We start from the raw sequence: 25,591 nt of genomic DNA on the forward strand, positions 1-25,591 counted from the left end.
ATTGTACATAAATTCAGTACTTGAATAATCTACTTTGTTCCAACACTGCTTCTCACCGCTCACAGTTTTCCCACACAGGGCCGGACATTTTCGAGAAATTCCTAACTTCTGTAAAAAGTATTCTTGTCGTTAATGTGGCCGGTGCTTGTGAAAAAAACCGGGTAATTAAAGCAATCAGAGGAAAACTCTTAAATACTTTGCAAATCATCAGCAGTCCTCTCTGAGGCAATGTTCTCTTCAATGTTCCCGAAAACACAAAGTCAGAATGCAAAACTGAGGAAACCCCAGAACCATGAATCATGTTGATTGCTGGGAATTCGTTACAGAAATATGTCTGATCATACATTTATTGATCAGTGATTTTATGTCAGGTGTTGAAAATGCAGCTGTGAAAAGGTGCAAAAAGCAGCAGTCATGTGATGAAGAGAACAGGAAGTGCCTGGGTGAACTGGAATATACATTGCAGAAGCTCTGGGATGCGAACAATAGGTCAAAGATATACATCTGTTATTATGGTCATCTGTAATAATAATGACCTTTAGAGGGAGGAACAAGAACGATAAGCTGATATCCATGAGACTCGTCAAACACACATTAATAACTGCAGCATGCTGGAACTGAGCCATCATAAATATTACAAGTGTAATTGTTCTTAAGTAAATATATAATCTGAATACTTCTTCCACCACTGCTATATACATACACTCTAGTTTAAATACTGTAAATATGTTTTTTTTGTGTATACATTGATGCTCCGGTGTGCAATTTAAATACTGGTTGCAGTTTGCTATATATGTGTAGTCATTGGTGTAACACTGTGGAGGATATAGAACAAATTATAATGCATTGCGTTACATATTATTCAGATAGGGAGACATTAGGAAGTATAGTACAAAAGGCAGGACACGATAGGAGTTTACAATCAATATTGAGAACAGGGGATACAATCAGGAGGGGAATGGTAGGATATGTAGTATGGAAGAAGATTAGTGAAACATTTTTTGAGAACGTTTTTTTTTCCTTATGAGTTTAAAGTCAGAATTCCGAAATATACATTATCTTTTTTTCTCAAAATTTGGATTTTTTACCCTTTTATTCACATCCCAAACAAATGTTCTCATGTGGAAAATAGGGTTGTTTATTTGTTTTGTTTTTAACCTTCCATGTGTGTCTATTTTTCCTTGACAATGTTTACTGAGAGATAATATAAAGCCATGACACCACATACCCCGATACAGGAGGGGGCGGTAATGCACCTTTAACGGTGGTGTCTAGTCCGTCATTAAAACAAACGAAGAAGAAGTCAGTAAAAACCAACAGAAGAAGAAGAAAACCTGCACAGTCGCTCGTCTTGTCTCCAACAAAGGTCTGTTTATCAACACATAAAATAGGTATAGTTGCTCACAGAGTATGAACTACATGTTTGTGTTTCTAAAACGTTTCTGTTTCTACAGCTGGAAGTGGAAGACTCTTGTTTAGATATGTCAACCGGAAGTGTCAGTTAGCTTGTTATGCTAACAGCTAGTGATCAGCTGTTTGTTGTGTTTGAATCAAACTGATCTTTAGAAGGAGCACAGTGCAGACACATGCTTTAGTAAAAGCTAATATAATGTGTGTTTGTGAAAGAAAAAAACAGGTTAATTTGATGAAGGGAGAACTCTAGAAAAGGAAATAGCCTCATATGTTCCTCTAAATCCAGGCTAATTGGATAAATGCCTCCATAGGTGATGTGTGATGATTGTAAAGTCATTTTCTGTTCAATTATGAAGCTGATTGATGAGTGTACCAACCGAATTGACAATAACTTTGACAAGAGATAAGTAGCTTGAATCATTTCCTCATTACTTTGCCAAATAAGGTCTCAGGTCCTGAAGTGTTAGCTGCTTTTATCTTCCGTTATATATTTTTATTTTAACAATCTGTATGATTCTGCCTTTGGTTTCTAGGAAATGTAGGTGTTTTTCTATATAGACTCAACCTCCAACAACTTACATTTAGGTATAGCCTGCAAAGATGTTAGTATTTTTTGGGGGGCAGTTTTTTTTTAATTCAATTTATTCCTTTTTTCTATATACGTAAAAAAGATGCCTTTGGATTTCAGGCACATGATATGCATGTTTTTCCGTTTTGTGTTATCTATACTGTATGTAAACAATGTTTGTGTTTTGAACAAAAGACATGAATGAATAAGATAAGCCAATAAATAGAAAATCAAAAAACAACAACAACAACACCGCTGATGACTCCAACGCTTAATCTATTTCAGTCAGACAACTCACGTGTTTCTTTATATGTTTATTAGAAGCAGCATATAGTTTGAGTTTGGCGTCTAGGCTCGGGCCTCATCACTCCACAGATTTACAAAGAACATTGAGTGATTAGATAACTATCCCCCGAGCCTACAGGTGGAAGCTGGGGTGGTGGTGGGGCAGGCGAGCAGCAGCAACATGAAACACAGCAGCAGGAACATGAACGTAGCAATAGCAAGTGAACACAGCAGTGGCAGCAGCATAGCGAGGCAGAGGCAGAGGCAGGAAGACCTGGCAGCTTCAATAGAGCGGCATGTTTAGGAGAATGTGTTTGGTTGGTTGTAAGAGGGACGAGGTGCGTCACGTGTTAATGTATCATTGGTGCTCGAGTTGACTGCCTGAACTAGCTCGCAGGCTTCGCCCCATTACTGTTTTAATTTGTATAATCCCCTGTAATGTTATTATTTTTTCTTTCAATGTGGACGAATAATAAAGACAATACGATACGATATTACTTTAACGGTCAGATCAAGTCTGAAATGCTCCTTGCATCACAGCAGCTCCATGTGTAACATCAACAGACAAATATCAAGACACAATACATGGAAAACAAACAACAAACATTTAACATAACAGCACGATCAGTGAGAGAAAACATGCTCAAAGAGCCTTCAGCGTGCATTTGATCTGGGATTCAGCTCTGTAGTAATGGTAACAACAACAAGAACAACAACAACATAATGTGTGTGTCAGTAAAACCTGTTCTTTCCTCTCCAACAGAAGATGGACACGCGCTTCACTCGGGGGAAGTCCAACATCCTGGAGCGCCCTCTGACGCGCCCGAAGACGGAGGTGAGCGTGAGCGCCTTCGCTCTGCTGTTCTCAGAGATGGTGCAGTACTGCCAGAGCCGCGTGTACTCGGTGACGGAGCTACAGACCCGGCTGGCCGACATGGGGCAGAGCGTCGGGGCCAGCATGCTGGATGTGCTGGTGCTGAGGGAGAAGAACGGGAAGAGGGAGACCAAAGTGCTCAACATGCTGCTCTTCATCAAGGTCAGTAATAATATGACATGGTGTTTATATAATGCTTTTCCTGGTGCTCTAAGATACTTAAGTATTTGTATTTTAATGTCTGAACACACTGCTGCTTCTGTAACTAAATCATTTCCTAAATTGGGATCGATAAAGTATATATCTAATTATCTTAAAGACGGTAGTAGGCATGTAGAATACAGCTGATGAATCAAACTCTGAATCTGTTGTGTCAGTGTTTTTATTTTTTTTAAAGAATCCCCTTTTAATATTATTATTATTATTATTATTATTATTATTATTATTATTGTTATTGATATATGAAGTCATTTTCTTCCCTTAAAAAAATAATATTATTATTTCTTGGTCTTAAAAATAAATATATGAATAAAATGGTATTTATATCATTGATATGATTTTTTTTTTTTTTTTTCAAATAGATTAAAAACGTTATGAGATGCGTATTTATTTGTTTAATTTAATTATTATTTATTTAATTTTGTACTTTTTATTTACTGACTTTGTTTGTCCAGACATACTTGTGTGAGTAAAGACTAATTTCCTAACAGCATTATCATATGCTTTAAATCCAAAAGCAGGAAAAAAATGAAGAATATTTACATTTTTTACAAATATATAAAAAAATTAATCATGTTGTGTTTTGTCTTATTTATACAAAGCACATGTTTGGACATTAAAGCCATTAAAATAATACCTCTGATGGTTTTAGAGCTGATTCACTTGTAAATCAACTTTCTTCAGGTGAACGTCTGGAAGTCTCTGTTTGGGAAGGAGGCGGACAAACTGGAGCAGGCCAACGACGACGACAAGACGTATTACATCATCGAGAAGGAGCCGCTCATCAACGCCTACATCTCCGTGCCCAAAGAGAACAGCAGCTTGAACTGCGCCGCCTTCACCGCCGGCATCGTGGAGGCCGTGCTCACACACAGCGGATTCCCCGCCAAGGTCACGGCTCACTGGCACAAGGGCACCACGCTCATGATCAAGTTCAACGACTCGGTCATCACCAGGGACAAGGCTCTGGACGGCAGATAGAGAGCACTGGGGAGGATCTACTGTTTGTTGTGGTAACTTATGAGAGTGTATGGATGATAGCAGCATACTGAGCCACGTCTAGAGAGAGAACATGCAGCGCCGCGGTTCAACCCTCCGTGTTTTTGTGGATCATCTCACTCCTGTTACTCGTTATTAATTGACATAGAATACTTTTTTCTGAAAATCATTTTATTTGCAGTTTCACGTCACATTTGTTCGTCCCAGATTATTCATAAAAATATGAATACTTTGGATACTTTTATCCAGGCCTGGGCGATATGAAGGAAGTCGATTATCACAATATTTCTGATCAAATACCTTTATTGATATTGCAACGATATAAGGGTTGAGTCTTACACAAAAATCTTTACAAAATACGGTGACTAAGTGTGTAAAGACAAAATATGGAAAACACAATAACAAATATAAAAGGACATCACTTCATACTTTTGCAATCGATATCCAAATTTAAGACACGATCTAGTCTCATTAGACATTAATATATTATCGATATATTCACCAGCCCTACTTTCACCACATCAGTGTCAACTTATTTTAATTGAAAAATGTCACCTTGGGCTCTGGGGAATAGTTTTGGCTCTTTGAAACAATGTGTACACTTTTTTATAGACAATGAATCATAACAATTATCAACATATCAATTATTTGATAATGAAAGTGATTTGCCTCAAAGTGAGACTGAACAAGAACGTCCCCCTAAATGTCAAACTAATTAAAGCAACCCTGGTTTGTGTTTTGTTAATACATGTGACTATCTGTATTGCTGCAAAGTATTTCATGTAACAGACAGAGGTCCAGACTCCAGTTTCTTCAGTCTCATTCCAGTTTGACTCCAGCTGCATGTTTCATCTCTGTAAAATAGATTCATAATTCGGGCTGTAGATAGTATTGACGACACTGAGGTGTGTGTGTGTGTGTGTGTGTGTGTGTGTGTGTGTGTGTGTGTGTGTGTGTGTGTGTGTGTGTGTGTGTGTGTGTGTGTGTGTGTGTGTGTGTGTGTGTGTGTGTGTGTGGGTGTGTGTGTGTGTGTGTGTGTGTGTGTGTGTGTGTGTGTGTGTGTGTGTGTGTGTGTGTGTGTGTGTGTGTGTGTGTGTGTGTGTGTGTGTGTGTGTGTGTGTGTGTGTGTGTGTGTGTGTGTGTGTGTGTGTGTGTGTGTGTGTGTGTGTGGTGTGTGTGTGTGTGTGTGTGTGTGTGTGTGTGTGTGTGTGTGTGTGTGGTGTGTGTGTGTGTGTGTGTGTGTGTGTGTGTGTGTGTGGTGTGGTGTGTGTGTGTGTGTGTGTGTGTGTGTGTGTGTGTGTGTGTGTGTGTGTGTGTGTGTGTGTGTGTGTGTGTGTGTGTCTTTTTGGAGGTAATAGTAACAGAGTGAACAATGTAAACACAATGTACATCTTCTGCATTTTGACAACTTGTATTGCTTTAAAGCAAATTAAATAAGTAATGTACAGAAGGTTCAGCATTTCTCCCCCCTTTATTTTATTTCTGGCAGCATTAAACATAATTACCACTGTTTTGACCTACATTTTGAGTTATTTACAGAGAACAGAATTGAATACAAATTGAAAAATCCAAATGATTATTATTAAAAAATACACCCGTTTTTTGGTTAATAATGTTAACTACTGACCAAGTGTTAAATAAATATGAAAATGTAAATGCAATGTGTCCAGTGTCTCTTTACTGTTTACACTGCAGTCGCTTTTCTCATTACTGGTTTTAGAAAGAAACACAAGAGTAACAAAGGGACAGAGACTGACTCATTGGAAGAAAAAGATATATAATTTTATTTATGGGAGAATTCCTCATCCATAAAAGAAGATGGACGGATTTCCAAACCAAGTTTCGGACACTTTTACAACTATGGCACCACTGTAAAAAACATAAATATGAAGGCAACAAAAAAACAGTAGCCTACTTCACAAATATTTTATGTAAAATAACCGTTTTAGATTTGTCTTTACTTCTTTCTGAACCGTTGTTAAAGAGGAAAACTGGGCAAACAAACCAACTCTATATATTTCAAAGGTAGAAATAAAAAAATGTAATGTTTTTCTTGTATTTAAATGTGTATATAGGAACATTTTCCCGTCTTTTACCTTCGTTATTTTCTTTTCTTTGTCTAACATATTTTGTGATGTTTTCCGGTGTTTCCCTAGCAACAAACACTAGTCACGTGATAGTGGAGTCACGTGGTAACCAGGAAGCTGCTCTGTTTGTTTTCCGTTGCGACAGCGAGCATCCTTTCTGTGTGCAGAAACTAGACCCTGTTAAACACAATGGATCCTCTCTCTTCTCCATACTGAGCTCAGGATGTCCTCCTCCATCGCAGCCTGATCACCATGGCGACATCCAGCTGCACGTGCACCCAGGACAGCTCCACAGGTCGGTCTGTGTTCATGTTTCTAACATATGGAGATAATTCATGTGTGTTTTCTGTCACTTTAATGCATGGCTGCTGTAAATACTGCAAAATGCATCATATTAAATTAAATCAGGCAGCACAGATGATGCTAAGATGTGATGCATATAAGGTCTTATGAAGGAAATACTTAAAATCAATGTTAGATAAATGTTCTGCATCCCAGTTGACTTGCAGATAAACAAGATTTATATTCTAGTCACTTACTAAAGTGCAATGTGCATGCAGTTACATAGGATGGGAAACTGCCCTGTATGCAGTGGTGGAAGAAGTAAAAGTATACTAATAGCACACTGTACAAATACTAATATTGAATAAGTACTGCATTGGAAATGTTACCTAGGTAAGTAAGAATTATCATGAAAATATAGTGAAAATATTCAACGTTAAAGCTAGAAATCGCAGGAAGAAAATAAACAAAAAATATTCGAAGGCATTTAAATGAGAACATTATTATTATTATTTCCTTTTAAAGATGCCATTTAATTATCACTCTATTGCATGGTTGGATAATGCATCAAGCTTGCCTTGTACAGACCGTTGACTAGTTTAACTATAAAATATAATATTTTATGGCTTTCTGTGTTTTTTATGCAAACTTCCGGATTATTTTCCAAAGTCACTATTTACTAAAGCTGTCAAGTAAATGTAGTTCAGTCAGACAACTCACGTGTTTCTTTAACATGTTTATTAGAAGCAGCATATAGTTGAGTTTGGCGTCTAGGCTCGGGCCTCATCACTCCACAGATATACATAGCACAATGAGTGATGATTAGATAACTAACCCCCCGAGCCTACAGGTGGAAGCTGGGGTGGAAGCTGGGGTGGTGGTGGGGCAGGCAAGCAGCAGCGACGTGGAAGTAGCTGCAGCGATAGCAGCAGCAAGCAAAGCATAGAGAGAGATCTGGCAGGTTCAATAGAGCGGCATATTAAGGAGACTCTGTTTGGTTGGTTGTAGAGTGGCAAGGGGCCATGTGTATTCATATGTATGAATGCAGCATAAGTGCTCGAGTTGACTGCCTGAACTAGCTTGCAGGCTTCGCCCCATTCTAGTGAAAAGTTCAATATGGAGTAGACATATAAAGTAAGATAAAATGAAAATACTCAGGTAAAGTACAAGTACCTCAAAATAGTACTGAAGCATTGAATAAATGTTCTTCATAATATTGCATTAGCGCTATTTGACATTTGCATACTACATAAACAGTATTTCCTTTCACTGTACAGCATTTCATTTTACATTCTGTTATTGTTTATCCTATTGTATTGTATATTGTTCACTTACAACATACATACAGTATATATATATATATATATGTAACATTCTCTGAAACATTTAGCTTTTTGTATTTATTTTTGACATGTATATAGTTCACTTCTCCTGCATTACTTGCACATTGGTCTTGCAACATAATCTTGCACAATTTTTTTATTTCTTTTATTGTTTTATGTCTAATATAAAGTTGTGTTGCATTGTTGGAGGAGCCTTGGACTTCAGATTGTCACAGCCATATCAACACTGTAGCTGCTGTCCATGTGACAACAAAGAATCTTTGAATCTAATGCTGATCACATTTAAAGTTAATCACCGTGTATTTCTTTGTGTTTCCCAGAGAAGGATCGGCTCCTCTCCCAGTTTGCGGGCTATGGGTCCCGGGACCTCCTGGCCCCTCGTCCCTCCTCTCTGCTGGGGGCCCCTCGTCCCTCTCTGCTGGGCTCGGAGGCCCCTCAGAGGAAGGAGGAAGATGAGGAAGAGGAGGAGGTGCTGAGGAGGAAACTCAAATACTTCTTCATGAGCCCGTGTGACAAATATCACGCCAAGGGACGCAAGCCGTTCAAACTGGGCCTTCAGCTGCTGAAGATCATCATCGTCACCGTGCAGGTCAACACAGACTTAGAACTGATTATTATGTATTATTATTTCACCCCCTGAGACTTTTTGATCATAGTTTGATCAAAAACTACACTTTCATTCAAATCTCATATCAGTAATATCACTCGGTCTGCCTATTTCCATCTACGCAACATCAACCGCCTCCGCCCGTCCCTTAACCCTAAGACCACCGCCATTCTTGTTCACACCCTGGTCACTTCCCGCATTGACTACTGCAACTCCCTTCTCTTTGGTCTCCCTCTCAAAACCATCCACAGACTTCAACTGGTTCAGAACTCTGCCGCCTCACCAGAACCCCCTCCATTAACCACATCACTCCTGTTCTTCAGCAACTTCACTGGCTCCCCGTCAAATCCCGTATCGTTTTTAAGATTCTGTTCCTCGCCTTTAAGGCCATCCATAACCTCACTCCTCTGTACCTCTCCGACCTCCTGCACATCAACACACCCATCCGCACTCTCAGGTCTTCTGCTTCCCTCCACCTCACTGCACCCCCCTTCCGTTTAACCACCATGGGGTGGCCTTCAGCCGCTCTGCACCCCGCCTCTGGAACTCCCTCCCACCTGACATCCGCAACACTGACTCTCTCCCCATTTTCAAATCACGCCTCAAAACACATCTCTTCACACTCGCATATCCACCCTGATCATTATCCATCACACATCCTCTGTTTTATTTATTTCATTTTTGATTGATTGATATACTGCATTGTCTTGTTTATGTTTCTTATGCTGGTGTTATGTATTGTGTATCTTGTTGTTTGTGTGTTTGTACGGCGACCTTGAAAGCCTTGAAAGGCGCCTATATAAAATAAATGAATTATTATTATTATTAGTTTGTAGTTTTTTCTACATACGTTTTGACCAAAAACGGTGTACAACAAATCTTGTACATGAACCGTATATATTTACATGGAATAGAAAAAGAAAAGGTTTCATCTGTAATTCTGTAGTTGCCTTTTGTTAAAGCTCCTTTTCTTCTCAGCTGGTGCTGTTTGGGCTCAGTAACCAGATGGTGGTGACGTTTAAGGAAGAGAACACGGCGGCGTTCAAACACCTTTTCCTGCAGGGATTTCAGGACGGAGCTGCTCAGAGCGTGCACACACAGAGGGAGTTCTACAGCCGCATTCACTACGCTGTCGAACAGGTACTCTCCTGATTACACAAATACCAATTTATTACACTGTCATTATGTATCAGTCAGTGGTGGAATGTAATGAAACGCCTCCATTGGATTCCTTTGTTTACTTCCGGAAAATAGTGACATCACAAGGTAACACAAGCGCAGCTATCGGCTAGTTCTCCATCACATTGTACGTGATATACAGGGACATCTGTAAGCGGTTAACCAATCACAACAGAGCCGGCCAGCTAACCAATCAGAGCAGACTGGGCTTGTTAGGCTATAAAGGAACAACAGCACGGTCACATGACTTCACGTCACCACCGCTAAGCTAAAGGCAGCTAATGTTGGGCGTGATGACGTTTAGTCGTCTCATTTAGACACTTGTTAGCAACCGCTGTTTTTAAATTCACCAGTGGGGTTTTTACTGACTTTTTTATGTCGTAGAACTAAACTTTAACATCTCTTCAACTTGCACATATCTTTTTATCAGGCAGCTAACAAAAAACACATTTAAAAATACATTGACTTAAAGATAAGAGAACAGGACGTGCTGAAATGCTAACTCATTTCCAGGTTTTATTTCCTGCAGCACTGCCTCATGTTGACTTGTACTCCTCTCCTCTCTCTCCCCCTCCAGTACATGGCTCTCCCTCAGATCTCTCTGGGTCAGTACGCCTATGTTCTGGGTGCCGGTGAAAATGGAAGTGCGCTGTCCCTCTGCCAGAGGTTCTACAGGAAGGGAACCATCGACCCCTCCAACGACACCTTCGACATCGATCCGCATGTGGACACCGGTAGGAGGAACCTTATCCTTCTCTCCTTAGTGGTGCAGGAATGAGTCATACATTCTGAAAGTGATTCAGCATTTTAGCTTTTCCTTGTTCCCTTGTGTAGTGTTCAATGGTTTTTTGAATGTCTTTTTGTTTGTTAGCCTGAAATAAGGTCTGTGGGTAACATAAGCCGAAGAAATGTTTGTTCTACGACATAAAATATGTCAGTAAATACCCCACTCGTGAATTTAGAAACGGTGGTTGCTAACAAGTGTCTAAATGAGACGACTAAACGTCATCACGCCCAACATTAGCCCCCTTTAGCTTAACGGTGGTGACGTGAAGTCATGTGACCGTGCTGTAGTACCTTTATAGCCCAACATTAGCCGCCTTTAGCTTAGCGGTGGTGACGTGAAGTCATGTGACCGTGCTGTAGTACCTTTATAGCCCAACATTAGCCGCCTTTAGCTTAGCGGTGGTGACGTGAAGTCATGTGACCGTGCTGTAGTTCCTTTATAGCCCAACATTAGCCGCCTTTAGCTTAGCGGTGGTGACGTGAAGTCATGTGACCGTGCTGTAGTACCTTTATAGCCCAACATTAGCCGCCTTTAGCTTAGCGGTGGTGACGTGAAGTCATGTGACCGTGCTGTAGTTCCTTTATAGCCCAACATTAGCCGCCTTTAGCTTAGCGGTGGTGACGTGAAGTCATGTGACCATGCTGTAGTTCCTTTATAGCCCAACACTAGCCACCTTTAGCTTAGCGGTGGTGACGTGAAGTCATGTGACCGTGCTGTAGTTCCTTTATAGCCCAACACTAGCCGCCTTTAGCTTAGCGGTGGTAACGTGAAGTCTTGTGACCGTGCTGTAGTTCCTTTATAGCCCAACACTAGCCGCCTTTAGCTTAGTGGTGGTGACGTGAAGTCATGTGACCGTGCTGTAGTTCCTTTATAGCCCAACACTAGCCGCCTTTAGCTTAGCGGTGGTGACGTGAAGTCATGTGACCATGCTGTAGTTCCTTTATAGCCCAACATTAGCCACCTTTAGCTTAGCGGTGGTGACGTGAAGTCTTGTGACCGTGCTGTAGTTCCTTTATAGCCCAACACTAGCCGCCTTTAGCTTAGTGGTGGTGACGTGAAGTCTTGTGACCGTGCTGTAGTTCCTTTATAGCCCAACATTAGCCGCCTTTAGCTTAGCGGTGGTGACGTGATGTCATGTGACCGTGCTGTAGTTCCTTTGTTTGTTTGCTACAGAGATTATTTTCTGCTATATTCCAAAATCCACTGAAAATCCCATTGGCTTTTAATGGAGGGAACCAGGGACATGCTAACTTCAGCCTCAGACTTAAAAATGCGTCATCCCAGCACCACTGTATAAAACTAGTTATTTTTTACCAGTATTTTCTCGCCCCTTAAGCACATGATGTCAGTGAGTCATTGTGGTGCTGCTCCACATATGTCAAGAGTTGCCCTCCTTTCAGAGGCATTCAATAATTCCTACCAAACAATTGCAACACAAAATCTTTTCTTTCCATTGACTCTACCACCCAGTTTCCATGCCATGGGAGTGGAGTTATTTACAAACACCTGCTGATTTGGCACAGATGACTTTTTGGCAATGCATGATAGATCTTGTGGAAAAAAAAGATAAATTAGATAATGATGTCTAAGGGGTCAGTTCTGCGTTTGAATGCTGTGAGGAAGTGTAGAAAAGTGGTTTGTGCTTCACGTGATGAGGACAAATTCCCCTTTAACTTCCTCTGATGCTATTTTCTGATCATTTTTCCCCCCAGAATGCATTGGACTGAATCCACTGACCTACAGTCCTGCTCCAGGAAACAGTGACTACAAGAATTTCACTCTTAAGTTTTACAAGTGAGATAATATTCAGCTTATTTTTTTACATTAAAATCAAAGAAAGCTGTGTTTTCACGTTAACTGTTGTCATGTTTGTCTCTCTTCAGGCTGATCAATGTCACGATTGATTTCCAGCTGAAGGCCATCAACATTCAGACCATAATAAACAATGAAATCCCCGACTGCTACACCTTTGCTATCATGGTAAACTATCTATCTTTCTGTATTTAAATAAACGATTAAAACATCTACAGTAAAGTAAAAGTCTTGAGTTCCAACTGTTACTTAATTAAAAGTAAAAAAGTGTCATCAGCAAACTTTAAAAAGTACATATTTTGCAGAATGGCCCTTTTTAAAATAGTTGTTTTACTATAACATGTTATAATGTTCAGTTTTTAATTGCTAAATAATATAAATAAGAGGTTTCTTTATGTTGTAATTTGCATACTTTGTGTACAATTGAGTAGATTAGTAGTACATATACTGTATCATACAAACAGATGTTATATATGTGAATAGTAAATAGTAACTACAAGTGTATGTCATTTTATGTAGTGGAGTAAACAGTACAATATTATTTTCTGAGATGTATCGGTCTAGAGTTATAATTACTAGTGAAAGATGTTTATACTCAAATACCTCAAATGATACGCAAGTACAGGATAGTAGTTGAGTAAATGTACTTAGTTACTGTCCACCCATCCTGCAGCTCAGATAGAAATCAGGTCTAATTATCTGTGAGTTTGCACGTTGTTTGTTTAAATTAGCAGACCTTTGAAACAGGAGTTGAACTGATGAAACGTGTTGTTGTTTACTCTCATCAGATCGTCATGGACAACAAGGCTCACAGCGGCAAAGTGAAGATCCATCTGCAGAACCAGGCGTCCATCCAGGAGTGCAGAGACCCCAACGTGTCCGGGCACGGTGAGAGAACTGACACATGACTCTCTCAGACACACACTTATCTGTTTCTTAATTTAACCGTTTTCTTTATTGTGTCTCTGATCATTTGCCTACAGCGGAGAGTTATGCTCTGGAGTTTTTCGACGTGTGTGTGGCGTTTGTGTGTCTGATGTCTCTGCTGCTGTGCGGACGCTCCGTCCTCAGAGGCGTCCTGCTGCAACACGTAAGACACCAGAATGATTGATGTGTTTATGTTCAGAAGATTCTGCTTTAAACAAACCCATTCTTACTTTAACTTATAATGTTTATATACGGGTTTTTTTGTATTTAATTGTATTTTTTATTGAACATGCTACCTTATATTTTATATATTTTTTATCCTAAAATAGAGAAACTGTCACAAACACGCTTTCCCCCAGGATAACACATGTACTCTGATTCAGATTGATATGATCCTCATCCTCCTTCATCCTCTTCCTCTCCAGGAGTACGTGCAGTTCTTCAAACACAGACTGATCCGCAGGGTGAGCCTTGGAGACCGGATGGAGTTCATCAACGGCTGGTACCTCCTCCTCATCATCAGCGACACCTTCACCATCATCGGCAGCTTCATCAAGATCAGCATCGAGTCCAAGGTAACGTCATCTCAGAGACATTATTATCTCTAATCGTTCAGCTCTGCAGTACAGTGCTCAGTTTCTAATGCTGTCCCTGTTTCTGCAGAACTCATCCTCGTACGACATGTGTGGGATCCTGCTGGGAACCTCCACCCTGCTGGTGTGGGTCGGAGTCATCCGCTACTTCAGCTTCTTCCAGAAATACAACGTAGGTTAAAGACTTGCTTCAATGCTTTAGAACAGTGATTCTCAAACCTTTTTCAATAATGTACCCCCTTTGAAAAAAAAATTCAGCCAAGTACCCCCTGATCAGCGCAAAAACTATTTGTTATGCCTATATAAAGAGGTACAGTACAGCCTTGCACCATCAGTGTCTGATTTATTAAAACAACAACATTGTAACTGAGAAACACTTAAATGCTACATTTCAAATGTTTACAATCCATCACTAAATTCATGGCAAACCAATTTCAACATCATGCAATAACACTAAGACGACATTAGTTGCATTGAACTGATCTTTTTAATAAGTTGTACTTACAATGTAGTGAGAAACATGGGCTTGTGCTTCACTGAGGATCTTTGTCATTCTGACAGGGAGGCACCTGCAGTTATTACACTTCGTGTTTTGAAATATGTGTAACTCTAGTCTATTAATATAAAACCCACACTGCTCAAACTTCGTTACTTTTCCTAAAATTGGTATATTTATCTATTTTTTTTTTTTTTTCATTAACATAAAATAAATCTCACGTACCCCCTGCAGTACTCCAGGGGTCCGCGTACCCCCATTTGAGAACCATTGCTTTAGATAGTCCTAAAACCATGAAGTGAGTCAGCATTTTAGCACTTTTCTGTTCCCTCATCTCGAAAGTCAGTAGTTTTTAAATGTGTTTTTGGTAGGATGCATGATATAAGGTCTTTAACGACATCAATTAGGTCAATAAATACCCACCTGGAGAATGTCTGAAGCTTATATGTTTCTTAAAAACAGAGGTTCCTAACAAGTGTCTAAATGAGATGACTAAACTGCATCATAATGATACAGTAATACATGTTATTTATATAGCGCTTATCCTGGTGCTCAAAGCGCTTTACAAGCAGGTAAAGAAAAAATAACAACAAAAGTTAAAAAGTGCTAAGCTAGGTGGTATAGGGGCGAGGGGTTAGTGGATTAGGAGTTGAAGGCAAGAGTGAAAAGGTGAGTTTTGAGGGATTTTTTGAATGACGTGCTGAACATTAGCCGCCTTTAGCTTAGCAGTGGTGACGTGAAGGCATGTGTAGTTCCTTTATAGTGTACTTTAGCTTGTTACTTAAAGTGGACCTATCATGCTATATTTGAATAATATAGTGTAGGACCATAGCTATATAAGGCATATTTATACTTTTTTTTTTTCAAAATACCAAACAGATCATGCATTTTAGCCATGCCTCATTTCGCTCAATTTGACAATTTGTTTTTGCAAGGGCAGATTCAGTGAGAACAGCACCACCTACAGGCCTGGCATATGTACTACAGCGTCTCCAGCGCTTTCAAACGGCAATGCCGTGGCTGTCTCCTCCTGATTGGTGGAGTTGGCCCAATAGCCGTAGCGCCACCGTCCTGACGTCAGGACAGTGTTCAAATCTGGATCAGTTTTTATCAGATCCGTTGCAGCCCCTTTTTTAGAGATTTGGGTATGGAGGAAAATAGAGAGGGTTGTGTTTTCTGACACTTGGTGGGTTCCCTGGAACACCGGGGACACATATTCATGTAGAAAAGACGTACAAAAGTGCATTTTGCATGATAGGTCCCCTTTAACTAAAATCATAAAAGTGGTGTTAATATGTGGAGATGATCCTGCTGGACAAAGCGTGTAAGTATCATGAATGTGTGTTTGCCACGGATCTTATTTTCTACAATATTCCAAAATCCAATGGAAAAATCCCATTCATTTTTCTCAAGGGAACCAGGGAGATGCTGCCTTCCAGGTCAGCCTACAGTCAAAATAAAATGTCATCCCTGCTCGACTCTGGCTAAATATATTTTATTCTCTTTCTTTTTTTGTCACAGATCCTGATTGTGACTCTCAGAGCTGCGTTTCCTAACGTCATCCGCTTCTGTTGCTGCGTAGCGGCCATTTACATGGGCTACTGCTTCTGTGGGTGGGTTGTGCTGGGGCCCTATCATGCCAAGGTACACACACACACACACACACACACACACACACACACACACACACACACACACACACACACACACACACACACACACACACACACACACACAAAGAATGAGCAAGCATGAGTCATTCAGACAGTCAGGAAGTCACAATGGCTTAATTCCCATAAACTGCCTCCAGCATGTCATTTTTATAGCTCTGTATGATTAGTGAGCCAAGGAAAGTGACATTTATTCAATCTGAGTCATAATAACATGTGATGGATGTAGCTTGCAACGTGTTGTTCTGGTAGAAAGGGAGCAATCCAGCAACAAGTAGAAAGAATAACAAACAATACAATACACATAAACAGTTCTTTTTTAAAGCCATCTTAATGCTGCATTAATAATGTGTGTTCCTGTGTGTGTAGTTCCGCTCCCTGTCCATGGTGTCACAGTGCCTCTTCTCTCTGATCAACGGAGACGACATGTTCGTGACGTTCGCTGCGATGGAGCAGAGCGGCCTTCTGGTGTGGATCTTCAGCCAGGTCTACCTCTACACCTTCATCTCGCTCTTCATCTACATGGTGCTGTCGCTGTTCATCGCCCTCATCACCGGAGCCTACGACACCATCATGGTACGATTTCTGTCAGTCATTCAATCGTTTTCATGCAGTTTTGGCCAGGCCCGTGGGAAAATAAATATAGCACGCCAGACATTCTCATCCTGCGCGCGCTGTGGCGCTGGCGGAGTGGTTAGTGCGTTCGCCCCCCCCACTCAATTTTTTTTTTACAACGTCTCGTGAGTAATGTGCAGTACTGGAGTCCAACAGAGAGGCAGCAGCTGCGGGACAGTAGCCTGCGTACTGCGTAGCCTTCCCTGCCCTGAAGAAGAAGTGATCCTTCGTTAGCGTGAAGAGTCTGCTTTATGCGCTCCGCAGTAGCCCCCGCTACGAGGCTCCGGCGACTTGACAGTACATGAGCGTGCACCACTAGCACATTTTGACAATAAAGTTTGTCGAGATACAATTTAGGGAATAAAGTGAAAATGTTGAGAAGAAAATAAACTTGAGCGATGAAAATACAGTTGAAATACAATTTTTTACCAGAATAATTCAAAAAGTCAAAATATTGTGGATGAAGTTGAAATATTAAGAATATAGTAAAAAAAAAAATGCAGAATAAAATAACAATAGATTAAGAATAACATGTCTAGAATAAAGTCAAAATATCTAGAATAAACAAAAAATTACGAGAATACAGCAGAAAATTTGGCAAATAAAGTCAAACGATATGAAAAAAGTCATAATGTTGAAAATAAACGTTGCTAACTTTTGAGAATAAGTCTAGCTACTGTAACTAGCATTAGCATACATAGCTGGACTTGAAATACAAAACAAACAAAAACACATCATCCTCCTCATGTATTTCCTCCTTATGCCTGTCCCTCTTTCTCCTCCTTAGGCTCAGACGAAGGAGCAGGTCCGAGTCAGCGCTCTGCACCTGTTCATCTCCGAGTGCACCGACACACCGAGCTCCGGAAAGTTCAGAGGACCAGAAGGATCCTCGTGCTCCTTCCTCTGCTGCTGTGAGTGGTGAGGAGGAGGAGGAGGAGGAGGAGGAGGAGGAGGAGGAGGAGGTGGTATGTGTGTGTGTGTGTGTGTGTGTGTGTGTGTGTGTGTGTGTGTGTGTGTGTGTGTGTGTGTGTGTGTGTGTGTGTGTGTGTGTGTGTGTGTGTGTGTGTGTGTGTGTGTGTGTGTGTGTGTGTGTGTGTGTGTGTGTGTGTGTGTGTGTGTGTGTGTGTGTGTGTGTGTGTGTGTGTGTGTGTGTGTGTGTGTGTGTGTGTGTGTGTGTGTGTGTGTGTGTGTGTGTGTGTGTGTGTGTGTGTGTGTGTGTGCGTGCTTCAAACACCCAGCAGGGACTCTGAATGCGTCGATAGAGAGAAGCGACTGACCTTGAACACTCTATCCTTTGCTGTCTGAAATTGTTGCATTTCGATTTGTCCGGGAACGCCTGAACGCACCGCACACAGGCCCAATTACCTGCTCGGGCTTTTGTACTGTATGAATAATTTATGGTCTCTTTGTGAAATGTCAGTTTGTCAGAGCTTTGATGACTACAAGAATAATGCCAGTAAACATATTCGTCGCTGACGAGTGGACGCACATTTCCACTGGAACACACACAGCGGTTTATCATCATTTCAGTGTCCACACGCCTTTAGAATATGTAAATATGTGTCTGAATCTTCATAGGGATTATTAACCGCTGTGACTTTAGCTTCTCCAACCATTTCACTTTCAAGGTTGTTCCTCCACTCCTGTTTTTTCTTATTCTTCGCTCTGTTCTCATCCTCCTCTGGCTGGAGGAGGAAGATGATGGTTTCACGAGGAAGGACCAGTCATCATCAATATGTATGAAGTGTTATTGCTGTTAAGAGCCAGGTGACTAATGCACTGAGAGACTCTTCAGTGCTCTGTGCAAGGCAGCCAGATAAGGGTTTTGAACAGAATATGTTCTTCTGCAGCTGTCTTGTCAATTTTAACCAATGAGCTAGAAGTTTAAAGGGAAACTTAATTCACAAAAATACCTTTTCTATATAAATAACTCACAGTGAAAACTTTCTCACATGGCTCCACAATGAGCGAAGAATCCAAAATACAGAGACATTTCTTAGTTTAAAGGGCCCATGTCATGCTTTTCCGGTTATTACCCGTCCCCTTGTGTGTTATGAAGGTTTCTCTGCATGTAAACGGTCTGCAGAGTCACAAACCCTCAAAGTACACCCTGTAGCGAGTAAAACTCTAACACAGAAAAGACCTGTCTATGCTGCCCCAGAACGCCTCGTTGGAGATTTCTCTTTTTCCATTGTTTGCTTCCTGGGTTCTGTGACGTGTGAACACCCAAATCAACAACAAATGACCGGATTGGCCCAAATGGACCAATCTGCGGAGCACCTCACACACCAGGATCCCTTGGCTAACTAACAGGGAGTCCCCATTGACTTGCATAGAGCTCCCTGAACGCTGGTAATAGACGAGTTGGGATGGCGGAGAAATGCTCTCTGCAGACCCATTCTCACAGCGTTATAAACCTTTTTCTTACTCAATATCAAGCCACACTTATTGTTTTTACTTCGGCTGTGAGTGTTTGTGTGTGCTCAGGATGAGTTTCGCTGTGTCTCGCTGTATCGCCGACCCAGGAAACCTGTCCGCTCCTCGCAGCAGATCGCAGCAACGAGCCTCGCAACGTCCCGACCAATCAGAGCACACTGGGCTCACAGGGAGGGGGGGGGCAGGAGCTCCAACAAGCCGTTTAGGACAGAGAGTGAATACACATACTATACAGAGATGCTGTATGAGAAACCAATGTGAGTTTGGAAAATTGCACAATTTAATTCTATTCTAGTCGACCTCAACAATGGAATTATGATCAGTAGACATGGCCATGACATGGGACCTTTGATGAAGAAAATGCATTTAAAACAGAAAAACTATATCAAACGTCCATTTAAAACTCTCACACAATTTGTGGAGTTTAATCCCAGTCCGATTTATCTATTCGTGTGCTCATTACTTCCCAAATATATACGTCTTGTCTAAAATATTACTATTTAAAACACTTTTTAATGAGCAGTGTCACACTTGCTATGTCGCGCTACGCCTCCCTCTAAAGGTTTTAGTCTAAATGAATGTGTTTGTGAAGTAGTCAGCGTACAAAGTCGACTGTTTTGATAGTTTTGCTGTTAAATCTGCATCATTAAGAGTTTTGGGGATCCTTTGTTCATCTTGGAGGAATTTGAGAAAAAGCTAAATATGTTCTTAGGTTTCAAGGTAACACTAGGTAATTCAATGATCATTTTGTAGGTGAAATATTCCCTTAAGTCAATTTTAACCAAGTATATATGTGTTTAGGCTTTGTTGCGTAATACGTTGGCATGTTAGCGAGTTATATTATATATAATATGTCAGACTTCACTGACCTTGAAGCCTGTTTGAAAGCTTAATAGCTCTTTTATATTATCTGTAAATGAAAAAGGGTATTTCTGCAAACCAGCAATTCTTCATTTCACCTTTTTTAAAGAAATGATTTTATTCAGAATATCCTATATTAGAAGCGGACTGATTTTCTTCAGGCACATAAAGGGCGCTGTTTAATGGAAAAGGGACGTTCACTGCACAAAATGTTTCAGGACTAAAGGGTGTATTAAATTATTGTTATGCTAACTTATATGAATGACTTTTGTTTACAATCACAACACGTGTTTACGCTTTATGAATGTTTATTTACACTTAATGATTTGCACTGTATTAAGACTGGTTCACTTGATTTCAATGTGTCACTTTGGTTTTATGTAAACAGTGTTTTTATTTAAAGCTGTTTTCTTATATTTTTTATGCTGTCTTAATTATTTTTTACTGTTACTATTTGAGTATTAGTTTCTGTATAGGGAGGCACTTTTTTTTACAAGTTTTAATGGTAATTTTTATGAATTATTTTCTGTAAAGCTGCTGCCATCTGAATGAAAACATTTCAAGTCAAATAAACTGGAAAGACTTCAAAATTGAATGGTGTTTTGGTATTTATTTATTTATTCTTTATCACAGCAGACACATTGTATGCCCGTTTTAAAAGTCAGATGCTCACTAAAATGTCATGTCACAGTGGTATAGAGATAACGCGCTGCATTCAAGTGCTCTTCAGATTGTCCTCTTTTCTGAATTTAGAAGTCGATCCTGATACTTCTGTGTGTTTGTGAGTAATATGGGAACAACCACAGACTTTATAGGAAAAAAACGTGGACGCTACAAACATGATTTCTTTTTTTTGCTTCGACAGTTTAAACACATGTTGATAGCTGCTTCCAGTATTTTGGTTGACTTGTATCCAAGTCTGCTAAAACAGAAAGAAGGTTCTTATCCGAGATGTTGTCCCAGATGTGTTGCTTTCTCACAAAGGCCTGTCTACGTGGACGACTACTACCTGTTCTGTATCTGATAGCATATTAACAATGACGTGAGCAAAAAATGTACATTCAATACAGCAATAATTCAAATGTCCTTACCATCAACCCAACATTAACTTGCGTAGTTAATCTATAAACTACAGTTTAACATGACTCCATGTCACCTCCGCTAAGCTAAAGGCGGCTAATGTTGGGCCTGATGACGTTTAGTCGTCTCATTTAAACACTTGTTGGCAACCTCTGTTTCTAAATTCACCAGTGGGGTATTTACTGACGTATTTTATATCGTAGAACAAAAGTGTAATCTCTTAAGCTTGTGTTGACCACAGAGTTTATTTCATGCTAACAACCAAAAATATATTAAATAAACCCTTGCCTTCAATCAAGAGAATATAAAGCGCTAAAATGCTGACTCACATTCAGGTTTTAGGATTCATTCCTGCACCACTAACGGTACGTCCACACGGCAGCGTTGCGTGCTTCAACGGAGACGCTTCCCATTCACTTTGAATGGGTTGACGTCACGCTTTGCCGAACTGCATTGTGGTTCCGTTGCTCGCTTTGCCTCCGTTGCTCGCTTCGAAAGTTGAGAAAAGTTCAACTTTTCAAGCGTTGACCGAAGCGCCAGCCAATCAAATCATATGCCAGTACAAGCTCTCGCCAATCAAACCGCGTGCTTGTGTGTCCAGGGCGGGAGATTAATAATAATAATAATAATAATGGGTTCCATTTATAAAGCACTTCATATTCGAATTCAAATCCCGAAGTGCTACAAGCAGTGAGCATGAACAGTATAAATAGACATGACACAACACGGTAGAATTAATAAAAAGCAATAAAAAATAAATAAAAATAAAAATAAAAGGGTGGTAAAAAGGTCTAGGCAAAGGCTCTTTTGAAGAGATGGGTTTTGAGGCCTTTTTTAAAAGCCTCCACGGTCTGTGGTGCTCTCTGATTAATGTGATTGGCTGTTGGTCGCACGCCAGACACGCCCACCAGCAAGCTTCAACGCGACGCTGCCGTGTGGACGTACCATAACGGCCCGTCCACACGGCGGCATGCGTTGAAGCTTCAACACTTCTTCCCATTCACTTTGAATGGGGTGACGTCACGCTTTGCCGAACTGCATTGTGGTCCTGTCGCTTCGCTTCGCTTCGCTTCGCTCGCGTTGCTCGCTTCAGAAGTTGAGAAAAGTTCAACTTTTCAAGCGTCGACGGAAGCGCCAGCCAATCAAATCATATGCCAGTACAAGCTCTAGCCAATCAAACCACGTGCTTGTGTGTCCGGGGCGGGAGATTAATGTGATTGGTTGTTGGTCGCGCGCCAGACACGCCCACCGGCAAGCTTCAAGGTGTACCGTAACGCTTATAGAGCATGAGCCCTTACGGCCCCAACACACGGCGGCGTGCGTTGACGCTTGCCGGCGGGCTGCGCTTTTTTAACATTTTATTTAGCTTTGCTCCCACAATGCAGTTCGGCGAAGCGTGACGTCACCCCATTCAAAGTGAATGGGCAGAAGCGTTGAAGCGTCAACGCACGCCGCCGTGTGTAGGGGCCGTTAGTGTGTTGTGTTAGTCTGTCACCACTAGAGGGAGAAAGCAGCCTCTGTCTGCAGACACCAACCAGCCAATCACAGGAAATCAATACAACCCTGAGCCAAGACTGAAGACTCAGGAAATGCTGCTGTAGAAGCTAAAACCTAATGAGGAGGAGAGGAGTGGCGAGACAATAAGAGAGGGAGCGCTTTGATGCCTTCATTAAAGATGAATAACGCTGACTACGTTAAGTGCTTAACCTTCTCTACCTTTACCAGAAACTGCTTCTCAAGGTTAACGAGTCAGACGGAGAAAAAGATGCAAATGGACGAAAATGAGAGGAAATTAGAGGGGAGGATGAAGGCAGATGTGCACACTCACTCCTCTCAGTGCGGAGGAGTAGCACGGCTGTCCAATATCCTCTGTACCTGCATGAATTATTTACTCCAGGATGCTGCCAGGGGCGAAGCACTTAGACTGACAGGAAGTGGTCAGCCTTCGGGGTAAAGCTGATTAAAAAATCCCTTAGAGAAAACCTCCAGTCAGGCAGTTTCCTAGTTAAGTGCAGTCCCACGCAACTCATCCTATATGAAATAGTATAGCTGCAGTATTACCACCCGCACAATTAATTGAAGGCATCTGTAATTATTATTTGGTAATGTGATCATATAAAGTAGGCCTTTACATTTCTAAAATTGGTCATTCTGCATAATCTGTCTGTTATGTTTACTTTTGATACTTTTAGTGTATTTGAATGCTCATAATGTATGGTGGCCGACAAGTGCAAACGTGCTACAACGACCCAAAACATTTCCATTAGGAAAACGATGCAAATATAGAAACACAAATGTGCATAAACACATGCAAATGAAGAAACATTGGTTAAAAATGTGACATGAAATTCTAAGGGGAAATAAAAGTGTTACAGTACATGGACTTCCTGTTTGTTTAAAAAAAGAGGCGGACCCAACTGTAGTTTTTTTTTGTGCTTATGTTTTGATGAGCTCCTTTTCCTCCTCAGCCTCAGGCACTAAGAATAATGTTAGCACGAAACGTTCAATAACTGCCTCCACACCATTTGGGTACATAACCAGAAGAAATATACAGCAGGTGTTTTATCTGCATTTTCATTCAGATCATCATATTCCCTGCAGAACAAACATGCATGAGATACCGACAATGGTTCTTTATTTATGAGATTCACTTGTATGTGCTCTTGTGTGTTAAACCGTTCTTCTTCACGTGTTTCCTGCTGGGACTGCTGCAGCTTTCTGCATGTTAACGACGTGCTGTGCTGGCATGTTCTGCTCTTCAGGGAGTCCATGCTGTGCAGAAGCATCACTGTACCCAAGCCTGTATCCTCTTCCTTTTTCCATTTACTCACACACACCCTATTTATAATCTAATTGATGTATAATAGTTGTGGTTTTAGAGTGTGAAGTGGTATGCAAAGTCAAATCTTTCATGCATGTTGAGGCCAATTGTGGTTACAGGGTTTCTATAAAGAGGTGCACCCAGAATTTAGCATAAAGCTAATGATGTTTTTCCATTGGATTTCAGGATATTGCAGAAAAGGAGATTTGTGGCAAACACACGTTTATAATACTAACACGTTTTGTTCAGCAGGATAATCTCCACATATTAACACCACTTTTATTGGTAAAGCAACATTTTCCAAGAAGTAAAAGCTAACATTGGGCTATAAAGGAACTACAGCACGGTCACATGACTTCACGTCACCACCGCTAAGCTAAAGGTGGCTAATGTTGGGCTATAAAGGAACTACAGCACGGTCACATGACTTCACGTCACCACCGCTAAGCTAAAGGTGGCTAATGTTGGGCTATAAAGGAACTACAGCACGGTCACATGACTTCACGTCACCACCGCTAAGCTAAAGGTGGCTAATGTTGGGCTATAAAGGAACTACAGCACGGTCACATGACTTCACGTCACCACCGCTAAGCTAATGGCGGCTAATATTGGGCGTGATGGCGTTTAGTCGTCTCATTTAGACACTTCTTAGCAACCGCTGTTTTTAAATCCACCAGTGGGGTAGCTTATGTTAATCACAGAAGGTATTTTAGGTAACCGAAACACATTAAAAAAAACACTGATTTCAAGACGAGGGAACCAAGATGTGCTAAAATGCTGTCTCATTTCTGGGTTTTAGGACTCATTTCTGCACCACCCTAATAATGTAGCATATACCTTCAGTTTCTGATGAGATGGGTGTGCTTTCTTGTGTGGTTTGGCTCAGTAGCAGGAGTGAATTCAGTCTCTACATGCTGGAATACATGGAATGTGTGCATGCCTGTAGCTGCCACTTATTAAATAAGTAATGTGTGTGTCAAGAGGTGGCAGACCCCTGACATGGGCGCCATTTTTTGGGGGCTTCTTGACTGTGTGCCAGCCTTTTTGTGCCATAGCTGCCCCCAGCTGGATTGTATTGGGGGGGTACAATGAGATTAATAACAGGGTCTGTGCAGCACCCAGCCCAGCCTCTTCCTGTCTCCGCTGCCGGCTGCACACCACTGCTCGTGTGAAAAACAAACACCTTCCTCTCTTTGTTGCGGCTGGTCGACCATGCCAATACGTCCATCACCCCCCCTCCGGAGTCCCACCCTCTTCCTGGTCTCTTTCCACGTCTTTCACACACTTGAACACACACCTGCATGTGATCACGTGTTCACACAATTGTAGGGGAAGACACACAGCTTTAATTTTGACTACATGTTTCTGATCAACTGTTTGAATGACCTTGTATAATCCTGCATATACTTATATTTAAGTACTCAGAAAGAGAGACAAGTGGCTCCAACTAACATTATTTTCATCAAACAATCTGCCCATTATGTTAGCTATTGATCGGTTGGTCTAAAAAATGTCATCCCAGTTTCTCAAAGTCCAAGTTGATGATTTGAAATGTCTTCTTTTGTTAGTTCAAACACAAATGTACTTTAATGCGATATAAAACTAAGAAATGCTATAGACTACCTTCTTCTCTTTGT

At 40.9% G+C, this 25,591-nt stretch overlaps 2 protein-coding genes across 6 annotated transcripts; both read left to right on the top strand.

The window, feature by feature from the left end:
- Positions 1-1,253: 1,253 nt before the first annotated feature.
- trappc5 (trafficking protein particle complex 5) lies at positions 1,254-5,337 on the top strand. Of its 3 annotated transcripts, XR_004555620.1 has the most exons (4): positions 1,254-1,366; positions 3,030-3,302; positions 4,044-5,153; positions 5,264-5,304. XR_004555620.1 is itself a non-coding variant. In XM_034127096.1 (3 exons), the coding sequence occupies exons 2-3, from the start codon at positions 3,033-3,035 to the stop codon at positions 4,338-4,340; spliced, it is 567 nt and encodes a 188-aa protein (XP_033982987.1). In that variant the 5' UTR covers positions 1,254-1,366; positions 3,030-3,032; the 3' UTR covers positions 4,341-5,337. The 3 variants fall into 3 exon arrangements, 2 of the variants coding, with proteins under 2 accessions (XP_033982987.1, XP_033982988.1); XM_034127096.1 differs by having other exon boundaries at positions 4,044-5,337; XM_034127097.1 differs by having other exon boundaries at positions 1,315-1,391; positions 4,044-5,337.
- Positions 5,338-6,553: 1,216 nt separating this feature from the next.
- LOC117479978 (mucolipin-1-like) lies at positions 6,554-17,786 on the top strand. 3 transcript variants are annotated; one of them, XM_034127093.1, is made up of 13 exons: positions 6,554-6,740; positions 8,391-8,659; positions 9,656-9,817; positions 10,434-10,590; positions 12,356-12,437; positions 12,527-12,623; positions 13,244-13,343; positions 13,439-13,545; positions 13,808-13,957; positions 14,046-14,147; positions 15,993-16,115; positions 16,511-16,717; positions 17,544-17,786. In XM_034127093.1, exons 1-13 carry the CDS (start codon positions 6,698-6,700, stop codon positions 17,676-17,678), a joined length of 1,734 nt encoding a protein of 577 aa, XP_033982984.1. In that variant the 5' UTR covers positions 6,554-6,697; the 3' UTR covers positions 17,679-17,786. The 3 variants fall into 3 exon arrangements, with proteins under 3 accessions (XP_033982984.1, XP_033982985.1, XP_033982986.1); XM_034127094.1 differs by having other exon boundaries at positions 6,694-6,744; XM_034127095.1 differs by having other exon boundaries at positions 6,700-6,740; positions 8,396-8,659.
- Positions 17,787-25,591: the final 7,805 nt, after the last annotated feature.

This window comes from Trematomus bernacchii, unplaced genomic scaffold (genome assembly GCF_902827165.1).
Source record: "Trematomus bernacchii unplaced genomic scaffold, fTreBer1.1, whole genome shotgun sequence".
Taxonomy (NCBI): domain Eukaryota; kingdom Metazoa; phylum Chordata; class Actinopteri; order Perciformes; family Nototheniidae; genus Trematomus; species Trematomus bernacchii.

What these genes read in the sequence shown, in the direction of transcription:
- trappc5 (XM_034127096.1), top strand. Translation starts at nt 3,033, where the DNA reads ATGGACACGCGCTTCACTCGGGGGAAGTCCAACATCCTGGAGCGCCCT. An exon ending in ACATGCTGCTCTTCATCAAG is followed by an intron (nt 3,303 to 4,043) that starts GTCAGTAATAAT and finishes AACTTTCTTCAG; the next exon opens with GTGAACGTCTGGAAGTCTCT.
- LOC117479978 (XM_034127093.1), top strand. Translation starts at nt 6,698, where the DNA reads ATGGCGACATCCAGCTGCACGTGCACCCAGGACAGCTCCACAG. An exon ending in TCATCATCGTCACCGTGCAG is followed by an intron (nt 8,660 to 9,655) that starts GTCAACACAGAC and finishes TTTTCTTCTCAG; the next exon opens with CTGGTGCTGTTTGGGCTCAG. An exon ending in GCTACACCTTTGCTATCATG is followed by an intron (nt 12,624 to 13,243) that starts GTAAACTATCTA and finishes TACTCTCATCAG; the next exon opens with ATCGTCATGGACAACAAGGC.